Source organism: Gopherus flavomarginatus, chromosome 6, assembly GCF_025201925.1.
Source record: "Gopherus flavomarginatus isolate rGopFla2 chromosome 6, rGopFla2.mat.asm, whole genome shotgun sequence".
Taxonomy (NCBI): domain Eukaryota; kingdom Metazoa; phylum Chordata; order Testudines; family Testudinidae; genus Gopherus; species Gopherus flavomarginatus.
Genome location: NC_066622.1, coordinates 136310111 through 136322591, shown reverse-complemented (window position 1 = coordinate 136322591; position 12481 = coordinate 136310111). Strand labels below are relative to the sequence as shown.

The window sequence follows — 12481 nt, the reverse complement described above, 5'->3', positions numbered from 1 at the left end:
TGTAGCTAGGGGTTTGGGTTTGCACTGGGTTATTCTGAGCCCAACTACAGCTCAGGTGTTTTAGGAGTAAAAACAGCTGTTGATTGGCGGGTTTAAACACACCGATCTTTGTCTTTAACGTCCCATCTGGGCTGTGAATGGCTGTTTAGAGGCTGCTGGAAACAGGCCACAGAGGAGGAGGAGCCTGTTTAAAAGGCCCACTAGTGGTCGTGTGAGGTAGTGTTTGTAAGCAAATCTCGCTGGCAGTGGGTAAGTGGGGGATTCTCAGTGTCTGTTTTATAAACACAGGCTCTCTAGGCTTTTCTGCTTTGAGGCTTTTTAACCTAAACCCTTTAACTCTCCCCCACCTGAGTGAGGGCCATCGCCAACTGGTGGCTGCCTAGGCTAAGACTAAACATTGATCTATTGGCATGTTGCTGTGAGGTCATCCTTCAGAGAGGCACTTGCATCTTCCTCTGCAGTGTCTGGTTGCTATTGGTGACGGGATGCAGGACTAGGTGGACCACCAATACATGGGGGTTGCCAGACCAAACCTGACCATGAAGGCCTGTATCTGGCCTCCTTCAGTGTAGTTGACACTTCAGAGGAAAGTGGAAAAACCCCTTGATGGACCTGGCAAAATGGACCTGGAGAAGAGGGCCTTTTCTTCCTGACCCCTGTGGCCCTGAAGCTTGAGGCCTGGTTGTCTTTATCTTAGCATGTGTAATGGCATTGGGTATGGCGGCTAACGGCATCTGGGGCTCTCCTGCTATGGTTCCTGAACCAGCAGTTGAGTGCTGTCCGCTGAGGGCCTGCTGACAGCTCTTTCCCTCTGATAACGCACCAGGACTGAGGTTCTGAGGTCTTGGTGAGCTTGATCTAAGTTTGACCTTTATTTGTCCAGCTACGCGGTAGCGTGGCAGGCCTGACACTGTGCTCACAAGGATGTGTGTGTAAAATTTCTTTCCAATGGCTGGTCTAGAGGCTAAGGCACCTGCTGTAGAGCGATCCGGGGGTGTTCTGTCTTAGCCCAAGTGGCAGAGGCGTGGAGCTGTGGACAGGGGTTCTGCAGAGGCCGTCTGATCTACTGCCTGCCTGTCTAACGAATCCACTGCTGCAGAAACCTGACTGGCTGTGGTTGGGCAGGTAGAGGGGCAGTATCTGAGAGACTTTTGTACATGTGGATGGTTAGCTTGCCATGAGGGGCCCAGATGCTCCAGGGATGGACACCATAGAAATGCATGAACTGTGCGGTTAGAACGATGTGTATTATTGATGATCAGATTTTCCCGACTCTTTAAAACCAAACCTGCGTCTCGGTGACAAAATCTTCTTGCTGTGTCTGGTGGGGCTGGGGTATTAACAGATAGCAGAGCTGTCACCACGCTCCTGCAGTGGTCCTGTGAGATGGGTAGGTGCTATTTCCAGCAGCCTTCCATAGGTGGCAGCATTGTGCAAGCAGTTCATTTCACCCCCTCTCTGCCCGGTTTGTGGCCGGAGAAGGGCAGCCCTGGGGTTTAGCGATGAATCCTGCGTCAGGACGATGGAGAGGGGGCTGAGCTGGCTACCTGATCTCCTTGCCAGAGATTTACTGGGCACATTGTCTGAATCATGTATTAGAACACCGACAGGTGAGTCTTGCTATGGGCGGTTGCAGCTGCTTTATTCTGATGAATTTGGCGGCAGAGTGGTGGGCCAGAAGTGGATAAAGACCAACACAAAGTGGTCTGTATGGGTAGAAACAGGCCAGGAGTCATAGTCACCATGGCAAAACTCTACTTCTTTCCTATGAACAATCATAGATTCCAAGGCCAGGAGGGACCCTTATGATCCACAAGTGTGACCCATGGGTAACGCAGGCCAGGGACCCTCCCCGAAATAATTCCTGTTTGAATTAGGATAGCACCTTCCAGTAGGGTGCAGGGAAGGGGTACCAGTTGTGCCAGACAAGGCGGGTGGGAGCTGTCCATGCCATCTCTGTCTAGCTGGAGTTATTGTGGGTGATGCCAGCCTGGGGTGCTGCTCCAGCCCAGAGAAAGAGATGATAAAGGAAGGAGCCACAGGTGATTTGGGGAAGGGCACATTGTAGCACCCGGGACCCCACTGTGGTACGTGCTGTACAAACACACAACAAAAACAGAGACACTGCAACCCATCCGCCCTCCTCATTGGCCCTCGTTCACGTGGTTCTGACCCTCGTAGCAGAAGGTTTGAAAAGGACCTGATTCTCCATCGCCCCCCATCTTATCCCTGCTCAGATCAGATGACTGCCCTTCCAGCTGGGTAGCATTTTACACCCACAATGTACTGGGCTGCATGACGACACCAGGGTCAAGGGCCAAATCCTATAAACCCCGAGGGAGCCAATTTTGGAGGTGTCTGCAGCCCTTGTGCAAAGGTAGAGTAGGCGTGGCCTAGAGTTGTGGGGAGGGGAGGTGTGAACCATTCTGTACTGTTGCGGGGAGGAGAGGAGGGCCCATCCTGTTTTGGTGGGGCGGGGCTGACCCAGGAGGCTGAATTTGAGACACTCATGGTTCCCTGTTTGTGTTTAGGGAGCTCATTAACGGGATCATGGTGACAGATGAGAAGGACTGTGAGCTGGGCCATTCCAGGGTACGTTGCGGAGCAGGGCGGGGGGCTGTTACCAATGGGTTCTGACGGCCTGGCTGCTTTGCTCATGTGGCACCAATGCCGCAAGCCGAGCCGCCTGAAAACCGTTGAATGCTTTTCCGGGATCGTGTCTCCGCGGAAGCTGATTCCGCAGCTGGCACAGGAACGGGGGTGGGGTGCGGGGCCCGTGAGACAATCTGCGGAAAGATCTGAGCCAGGCTTGCCTAGTTCTGATACTAACTGCCACTGCAAGGCCAATCCGGACTTGTTCGCTCCCGTTCCCAGAGGAGGGAGGCTGGGGGATGGGACTGGAGTAAATGACACAAGTGCTCCAGACCTTGACACCCCCCCACTCCCCCAGTGGCCCACGAAGGTGTTGGAGCAGCAAGCACGGACCAGCCCAGCTGGCCGCGTTACTTCCCCATCAGATGTAGCCCTTGGAGCCGGTTGGCTGACCTTTCTTGCTTTCAGGTTGCTGCAGTCAAAGGAATTACCCAGGTGGTGATCTCCAGGATCGTCATGGCAGCGCCTGGCATGGGTGAGCACCAGCGACACTGCCCCTGCAATCTGTGGGGGAGACAGAGGTGGCAGTCTGCAACCAGCCCAGCAACCCACCAGTACAGGGGCTGGCGGGAGGCGGAGGAGGGATGAAACTAGGTCTGGAAGCCATTTGGGCGCAGAAAGGCTGGTGCCTAGGATACGCCAGTGAGTAGAGCGAAAGGTTGGGACCGGCTGATGTCTGGGGCCTAGTCCCGGCTCTGACACCCAGAACCTCTTTCTGCCTCAGTTCCCCCATACAGTGGCCCAGCGTACCTGCCTCTTGGGGTGGTTTGTTTTGTGTCTGCAGAGCGCGCCAGGACCCTCTGATGGAAGGGGCTGTATAGACAGTCCAGGTATTGCCTGTGGGGTCTAAAGGACCGTTTCCCTTCTCCTCCAACCCCTGGGAATTCCTCACACCCCTGGTCTTTAGCTCCCCTCCACCACCACCCCATGCACTTTGATGGCCCCATGAATCAGCCACTGGATGGAAATCTTCCCTGGGTCATGATGCCATCTGGTACCTGCCACCAGGGGGCTCTGGAGAGCTACAGGAGATGCCCCCTTCCTTTCCCTGCCCTTGGCTCGGAGTAGGGGTGCTTGCTCTGCTCCCCAGTCAGAAGGTGGGCCAGGGCAGGGATTTTGGCCCTCCTGGGTGTAAGCGACTGGCAGTGGGAGCACCGGTGTGGTGGCTCTGACACGAAGCATGTCCCTGGCCACTGGGAGCCAGGCAGGAAGACCTCAAGGGGTGACCTTCCGTGATGGCTTTTTCCTTGTGGTTGGATCTCGCCTTGCTTGGCCTCTGGCTCTTCAGTGAGCTCTGGTGGCAGAGAATGAGGCAGCTGGGCTGATAAAATCCTGACTCCTCTCTCTCTCTCTCCTTCTGGCTAGTTCTTTTGCCAATTCTCATGGAGCGGCTGGAGAAGTTCCCTTTCATGAAGGTGAGTGGTCCAGGAGGGTCTGAGTTCCTCCTCCATCATCTCCATCCAGTGGCATCCTGTCCACATTCATATCCAGCTCCCCTCTCCCTGGTAGTCAGACCTCCCCGTGGCTCTGTTACCCCCTCTTTTCTCCTTTGCCCTCCCGGACCATCTGTAGGGGTTGGGTTCTCTCACTTGTGCTCTTTCCTCGATTTCCCTCACCTCTGCTGGCCCTCTTGGGTTATCGGGGCCCACTGGAGCTCCAGATGACCTTAAGGGAGCCCCAGAAAGCATGTGGGTATCAGAGATATGAACTAAGGATGTGCCAGACTAGATCTGATCACAGATCCACCAAGCACATTGAGCTCCTTGTGGGAAAGACTTCCTTCGCCCCTGGCTGGGTTGGACGTTGGCTATGATAACTTCAGGGACAACGTCCTGGGCTCACCTTCTCCTGGGCTGATTTCTTTGCAGAGAATTCAGGTCCTCCACGCGCCTTTACAAGTGATGCTGGTCGGAGGCTTGTAAGTATCTTCCTTCCTGAACTGCCACCCTTCCTCAGCTCCGGCCTTGCAGCTTTGGGTTCAGCAAACAACCTTCTAAAGAACCCAGTCAGCATCTGGCCTTAACAGGAGCAAACAGCTGGCTCTTTCCAGGCAGGGACTCTGAAATTCAATCTCTTTCTTTTCCCACCTTCTGTCAAGCTCAGAGGCCAGGGCTTCCCTGCCACAGATGAGAACCTCAGTAATAATAATAAATCATTAGTGGATTCTCTCAGTGCTCCTTTGAGGCAGGTAATAATTATTACATCCCCATTTCAGAGCTGGTGAAGCAGAGACACAAATGGGGGGAGGGTTGCAACTTGCCTACCGCCACAAAATGAGGCAGAACTAGGCGATGGGACCCAGGAATCCTGAGGCCATCCCCTACTCTAACCACTAGACGACATTATCCCGCTATCACAAGTCCCAGCACCTGGGGAGGAGAAGCTGCTTGCTTCTCTCGTGTAGGGTGCTTGTCACATCCTTAATGGCACCAGTGAAACCTGGCTGAGTCACATGGGGGCTGCGCCCCCCTTCACTCCAGCACAGCGCGTGATGATCCCTAATGTAGACAGGCCCTTGCTGAATCCTTGGGTGACTGATCTCCAGAAGAGAAGGAGAAAGAAACATCAGGGGCAGACCAAGGATCTGCACTACACTGGGCCCTAGTCCCATGCTGTGGATCAGAGGAAGGGGGAAGGACCATCTTTAACCCAAGGAGAAGGTCCCCCTTGGTGAAGGTTGAGCCCAGGGTCCCTGCTATGCTGCAAAGGAGCAGATGCTAGACCATACCTTCCCCAATGGTATTCCCTCTCCTCTGTGTCTAAATCCCTTGGACCCAAGCAATGCTAACTGCTGTGGGCTCTCCTGAGGCGTGTCAGGGACCATCCTCCAGGTTCCCGTGGGCCCTCGCTCTCAGAGCCTCCGAGCTGCCCCAGCTACAGGGGAAATCCAGGGGTTGCCAGCACTCTGGAGAATCAGGCCTGGAGCAGTTGTAACAGATAGAAGAAGGAGCAGTCTGCCACTGGGACAGGGGACCCCACAAGGGAGGTCCTGCCCTGCACCAGGAGTTGGGGGCCCAGGCTTCATCCTACTGGGCACGTCCATGCCTTGGCTTTTCCGACACTCCCATGCTATAGCTGTGGAGGTTTTGTGAAGACAGCCCTGGGTCTTCTCGAGGAAGAGAAGCATTATCCCCATTTTACAGCTGGGGGAGACTGAGGCACCAGACAGATTTGCCCAAGATCACGTACCGCTGCAAGTCTGGGTGTGAGCTGGGAATTTAACCCCGATGTCCGGACTCCCAGTTCAGCCACCTTGCCAGAGAGAGCTGCCCGGAAGGAAGCTTTGGAGTGAGAAGCCGCTCTGCCAGGCCGAGTGTGGGTGGCCAGTTCACTAGTGTTTGTATAAGTGTCTGGGGCAATGTGCTTACCTGCACCTTGGTGTTAATCAGGTGCCTTGGACTTAATTAGCGCAGCTGGGAACTGAACCTTTGCCCCCGCACCAAAGTGACATTCACCGGAGCAACGCCTAGGGTGCTCTACATGGGTGTGTAGCTAGATCGCTCCACCCAGCACCGAAATCAGCCAGCCACTGTGCCTGGCCACATGGCTGGTGTGCCGCAAGCCATGCTGGGGCCTTTGAAGAGAGGAGGTGGGGAACAGAGCAAGGATTCCCCAGAGCTAACGCCCCACCTCATGGGAGCTCAAATGACCATGAGGGGTCCAGCTCTCGGCTTTGCACCCTCCAGGAGAGGGCACTCTTGCGGGCGCTGTCAATGTCACCGAGGGTTGGCGCTCAATGCGAGAGCGGACGTTGTCGCGGGTAACCCTTAGTTTTCTCTGTCCTTCAGCCTCCTGTTCATGGTGCCGGTTGCCTGCTCGCTGTTCCCACAGAGATGGTACCAGCCGCACTGCTTCTCCCTCCCTGAGAACCCCTCTCCCAAGCTATCCTCCACATACCCGGGGGTTGCAAGTATCTTCTGGAAAGGCCTTGCCTGTCCCTGGGAACTTGGTCATCTTGAGGGCTTGCAGCCAGTGCTGCCCTTCCAAAGGGTTTGACCTGTGCACAGATGCTAATCCCCACGCTGTGCGCTCTGCCCTGAGTGGGGGAATGGGGGAGATGAGTCCCAGTCTCTGTGCTCTGCCAACTGCCCTGGGATCATGGGGCTGGACTCCCCAGGTCTGTGCACTCTGCCCCCTGCACTGGGATTGGGGCTCAGGATGGGGCTGGACTCCTTAGGTCTCTGCGCTCTGCCCCCTGCCCTGGGATCAGGGCACGGGATGGGGCTGGGCTGGACTCCCTAGGTCTCTGCCCCCTGCCCTCTGCCCTGGGATCAGGGCACGGGATGGGGCTGGGCTGGACTCCCCAGGTCTCTGCCCCAGAATTGGGGCCAAGAAGGGGCTGGACTCATCAGGTCTGTGCGCTGTGCCCCATGCACTGGGATTGGGGCTCAGGATGGGGCTGGATTCCCCAGGTCTCTGCACTCTGCCCCTGCCCTGAGGGTAGCTCATATTAGCCGATGACTTGCTTCCATGACCACTGTTAAGATCTGGCTGCAAAAAGCCTGCCTCCTGCCCTGCCCACCCCCTGGCCAGCTGGAGAGAAGGCCCTACTCAGACCAGGGACACTTCAAGTATGGTCAGGGAGAAGAAGTGCAGAGCAAATCAAAGCCTGACTTACCCTCTCCTCTCCCTGCAGCTCTCTGGCGCTGTCTAGCCTGGAGCCGGAGCTCCGAGCCACCATCCAGACCAAGCATGGGGACTGCGTGCCTTACGTCTATTTTAACAAGGGATTGTAAATCGAGCCTCTACCTCGGGAGCCATCCATGGCTCTGCACCGCGCTCCGTAGGGCCACCTGCAGCTGCAGGGCTGTAAGCTGGAGATGGGCTCAGGACACACCAATCAGACCTGGATTCCCACCCACCCTTGGCTGCCAAAGTATTGTGGGGTAGGGGCAGATCTGTGGGTGACTTCTGGCTCCTCTTTGGTTTAACCCTGTATCTTCTGCTCCCCCAACCAAATTTGGGGCCTGCCTCTGAGTGACTGACACCTGCTGAGAGAGCTCCGTCTGTTGCACTGGTGCTGGCCTGCTGGTGGACAGAAGCGGAAATGTGCCATCTTCAGCTAAGCCGTCACTGGGCCCCATAGGTCAGCAGATCCCTGGGCCTTAGCAGCGGCTCCTCCTTGTCACTGGTTAATCCAGGGAAGCGCACCTCCTGCTGCCTTAACCCCTCCCCTTGGGTCTGACCTGTGGGAGGCTGGAACAGGACCTCGGCGTGCCCGGATCCTGTTCTCTTAGGCGTTGGACTGATGCCACCTGTTAAAGTGCCTGAGAACTGGTTTGATTGCTGTAGGTATCCCAGCCAGGCCCCCCGATGCAGAGCATCTGGCTGAAGGCTCTTGCAGTCCTGTGCCCCTCTCTCTGTGACAGATGACTGCTCTGTTCCCCTGTTTAGATGGCTCCCTCCCCTGCTAGCAGGATGAGGGTAGCTGGGGTAATATACTCATGGTGCTATCTCTCCTCTGTTCAGGGAGGCAGGATGGCCTCTGCCATCCCTGTTGCGGTACATATCCAGTACACTTGATGCCCGTTTCTGTCCAGCTGTGAACTGAATTCTGCTCTCAGTTAAACAGGTGCCATTACTCCAACTACACCCCAGACTAAGTGAGGTCAGAATTTGGCTGTGGTCTTTGTTCTCCTGCCTTCAGAAGGCACCAGCCTCTTCTGACTAAATAACTAATTAATAACCAAACGTGGTTGCAGTCTTAAAAAACAGCCAGGGCCTTTCTGTTGTCGGCATTTGAGCAGTGCAAACAGAAAACTGCACGTGCAGTTTGAGCACTTGCATGCACAAAGACCGGTGTGTTTTGAAAACATGTCCCTCACCCTCAAGTATTTCAGGTCCCAGATTTGTCTTGCTTTGCAGTCCATGCAATGGAGTGCGAAAAGCCCTGATGTTTTTATGCTCTCTTTTTTTAAATCCATCGTACCGTTGCCTGTAATTGGAAGAACGGATGATCACCACTGTTTGTTTGTGTAGGTCCTACCCAGCACTCAACACAATCTACTCTTGGAGCTGTGCTGGCATCAGTGCAGCTGGGCCACAGAGTGGGGACAAGGTGGGATCTCTGTAGATTTCAGCTTCCTTTAAGGTGAGGGAGGAAAACTTCCTGATTCACTAGAAACCTGCTGGGTAAGGAAATGTTAGTTGTAAGCTTTTGAGTGGGAGAAGTTGTTACAAACAGCGGAGGGGGGGTGGGAAATAAAATCTGAGGATTTTTAAAACTCTCGCTGTCGTCGCTGTTGTGTTTTATGTGGACACTTGCTTTAAAGAGCCTGCGAGGGACATCTCTGTGTATTTGTGATGGCTGCTGATATTTGCAACCTGAACTGCCTTGCGGTTTGGAGCATTTTGAGGATCTGAATGTTGGGAGTCCAAATTTTACCCTCATATGAGCACACGAGGTCACTCCCTGCACGATTCTCAGGTTCCAGTTTGGTCTGTGCTAAAGCCGATAGAATTACTGAATGGGTGACATTTTGATGGTGCTTCCCACCCGAAGCACTTTACTAACGGATATACAAAGTCGTCCATGAGTGTGTGTCTATATCCTTAGGTTTCACTTCACCCAGCACTGAAATGCAGTCACCTCTAGGGTGGAACGTGACAGCTGTTTAGGAGCAAATAGCAGCCCTGCACAACGTTTTAGGACAGGAACTGAAGAGACACCTGTCAACCTCCCCAGTTGGAATTCAGCACCAGTTTTAGCAACTGGCTGAGACCTTGTCTGCACTAGGACTCCTCTGCTAAGATTTCCATTGTATTGCCATTTATTATTCCTATTTCCATAGGGGCTAGGAGCGCCAAATGTGGACCAGCACGCCTGTGTGCTAGGTGCTGTACAGCCACAGACTAAAAAGTCCATGCTGCCCTCTAGTGATGCAATGCAATAAACATATGGTTCTAATTAAAACATTTTAGTTTGTCCTCCAACATTAGATGAAATTAATAGATGCAGTTTTCGTTCTCTTCCCTCAACCCCGAATGGCATTACTGGGCAGAGTTAAGGTTGCTTGGGGTCCCTAACTTGTCTTTTCATACCTTAACATAGTTCGATTTCTTTTAAATTAAGCTTAATGCTGACTTTCCTGGTGTTCTAATGCTTGGTTCTGGGATAATTACAACATCCCTGTCATGTTTTATGCCCTTAAGTTACTGAACTGTACCTCAGCTCCAGCTTCTCCTGGTTGGGGGTGTGTGTGTGTCAGTCAGTCAGTCACAGTGCAGGGGGGAGGAAGGTGCGTCTTTATTAGTGAGCCAAGGATGTGTGGCTGGGGTGGTGTATTGGGGAAGGGGTAGTGCAAGAGGGTGGGGCGTGTGTCCTGATTGCAGCGACAAATGTCCGATAGTTTGGTTATTGCCATGGAAGGGTGAGGGCTTAAATCCGTCCTGGGGACACACACACTTAGCAAGTAGTTCCTGCGCCAGGGAAGGCCCTACAGACTGCGTCTCTGCCACCCAATCCTGGCCTGCTGGCTGCCATTAGAGATGCCATCGACCAGGTGAGACACTGGCTGGCCTCTCTTCTGCCCTTGCCTGCAGAACGCTCCAGGTGGCAATTACAGCACCTAGGATAATAACCTTGCTGTCCTGGCCCGAGGGGAGCAGGTTCTAATGTCCAAGGCTGTGTGAGCTGGTCTGTAGCCACGTGGCCACCTGGCCAGGGAAGGGCATGCCAGCAGCATACCCTTCTGACTGGCCTGGCAAAGAGCAGTCTGGGCCATGGCCAGGAAGTGTGGTGGGCTGTTTGCAATGCCCCTTGGCCTTGTGGGAGATGAAAGTTGTGACCACCCCGTGAGCGCAGTAATGTCCATCCTCGATTTGCAGGCGGCTGTGGCTTTGACGTACAAGGAGTGCGCTGGGGCTGGGGGGGATGAGCAGCAGGCGAGTGCGTGGGCTGGAGATCAGTGTGAGTACGAAAGGCTGAACTGAGCTTGACTCTCCCTCTGCCTGCTCTGAATGTTTCAAGACCAGCACTGAGCCCAATGGCCGATTGAACGGTGCCTGCTCCTTTCCCTCCTCTTGGCAAAATTGCTCATCCATTCCTTGCTGCCTCAGTTACTGCAATCTCCCCAGCTGGCCTGCTCCTTCCAGTCCATCCCAGTCGCTGTGTCCCTAATCAACAGTCCCGTGTGACCAGCTCCGCTGAGCTCCCCATTGTCCTAGGCAGCGAGCCCAAGCATCCTGGCCTGCTTTGAGGGCAACTGGGCCTCCACATCTCCGCCTTGGTCTCCTTTTCCTCCTTTTCCCTTCCCCTTCCCCCCTGCTACCATCGTGCTATCTATGATCTTTGTCCCCTGCTTGAGGCACCCTCCCAAAACCCATTCACCCCAAACACCTCCCTCAATGTCTCCCCTAGGAGAAGCCAGCAAACAATTGTTAAAAGCCCTAATTGAGTGTCTTATTGATTACCACCTGATCTTCTCATGGTTCCCCCATCTCATCCCTGTCTCCTCCTCCCTCCATCCCTCTTTTCTTATGATTCTTGCTTGTTAGATCTGAATTTAGGCCCTGATCCTGCAGCTGGCTCTGGATTCTTGGGCTCAGGTGGGGCCCCATTGCCTGCATGGATCTGGCTGTAGGATGAAGGTTTCAGATTCTAAGCTCTTGGGGGCTGGGAGCACGTACAAGGCCTCAGCCCCCCCTTTGGGCGCTTGTAAATAACAAACAGGTCGCAGCTGGTCAGCTGGACAATGGCTTTGAGTCTGGGGCGGGGGTTTTCTTGCTGTTCTGCTGTTAGGACATAATGGAGGTCATTAGGTATCTCAGATATTTCTAATCCCCAGTGAAATAAGGGCCAGTTTCTCCTGGGGAGGGAAGAGGCCCAAGAAGAGGGGACTCACTCCTCTTTCCTCTCCCTCCCTGCAGCTTTTTTGCACTGGCTGCACAAGAGCAATTTGTCTGGAATTGTGCTGAGTCTGTGGCAAACACACCACACCCGGGCTCTGCGGTGTGCATACCAGCCGGGTCTGTGCTTGGAGCCAAGGAGCCTCATGCCCTGGTGTTAACAAGTCGATTCTTGTAACACAGTGTGCCACTGCTATTCAAAACACACATGCCCGTCCTACTTCGGCATTAAGGTCATTAGCTTCCTGAGGGGACTCCTTCCTGCCACGAGAACTCAGATGTGCTTCAGTTTTGTTGTTGACATGACTTCAGCAGCTGATTCCTCGAGGAGATGCTAGATGGACTAAGATACCAACAGTGTTTGAATGTTAAGACTGATTAATCCCTTTTGCTAGAGATGGGGACACCAGTTTTCTAGTTTGATTCCTATGGTGCAGCCATGACATGCTTAGGGAGAACACAACACTGAAGAAGAGAGTCTGATATTAGGACTATAGTTGTTGTTCTGAGTTTTGGCAGGATTCCACAGTCCTGGGCCATCCCTGAAGAAACCAGTGTCTCCCGTGCACACTGGTTGTCCCTTGGGTGTAGACTGCTCCATTGTGTCAGAGCAGAGCTGTCCATGGCAGCTGGCTGAAGCTGGAGGTGGACTTCTAGGTGTCCTGCTCCCAGACTGTCAGGGCCTTGAAAATAAAGGCTAAGATTTTACAGTTGAGGCCATGTTCCACAGAGAGCCAGAGGAGGGAGTGGAGAACAGGGGATGGGATCCTGGTTACATGGGTTGCCAACAAGCCAGCTGCTGCTGAATTTTGAAATACATACCCGAGGTTCCTGGTGGCTGTTAATTCCAATACCATGCAGTTGGGATGTGCCTGCACCCTTGTCTTCGTCCAGTGTTACCGCTTTGGGGACTGCATGGCCTTTCTATGATGTGCTTAAAATTACATCTTTGGGCAAAAATGGGCCCGTTCCTTTTCAAGGA

The 12481-nt window shown here is 53.9% G+C and overlaps 1 protein-coding gene across 1 annotated transcript in view; it reads left to right on the top strand.

The window, feature by feature from the left end:
• The window catches only part of SFXN2 (sideroflexin 2), a 32788-nt gene extending 25127 nt beyond the window's left edge, over positions 1 to 7661 (top strand). The window contains exons 7-12 of the mRNA XM_050958205.1: positions 2532 to 2592; positions 3061 to 3127; positions 4018 to 4067; positions 4521 to 4570; positions 6441 to 6488; positions 7289 to 7661. Coding sequence (XP_050814162.1) covers positions 2532 to 2592; positions 3061 to 3127; positions 4018 to 4067; positions 4521 to 4570; positions 6441 to 6488; positions 7289 to 7388 — 376 coding nt within the window. The 3' untranslated portion in view covers positions 7389 to 7661. The remainder of the gene's footprint in view (positions 1 to 2531; positions 2593 to 3060; positions 3128 to 4017; positions 4068 to 4520; positions 4571 to 6440; positions 6489 to 7288) is intronic.
• Positions 7662 to 12481: the final 4820 nt, after the last annotated feature.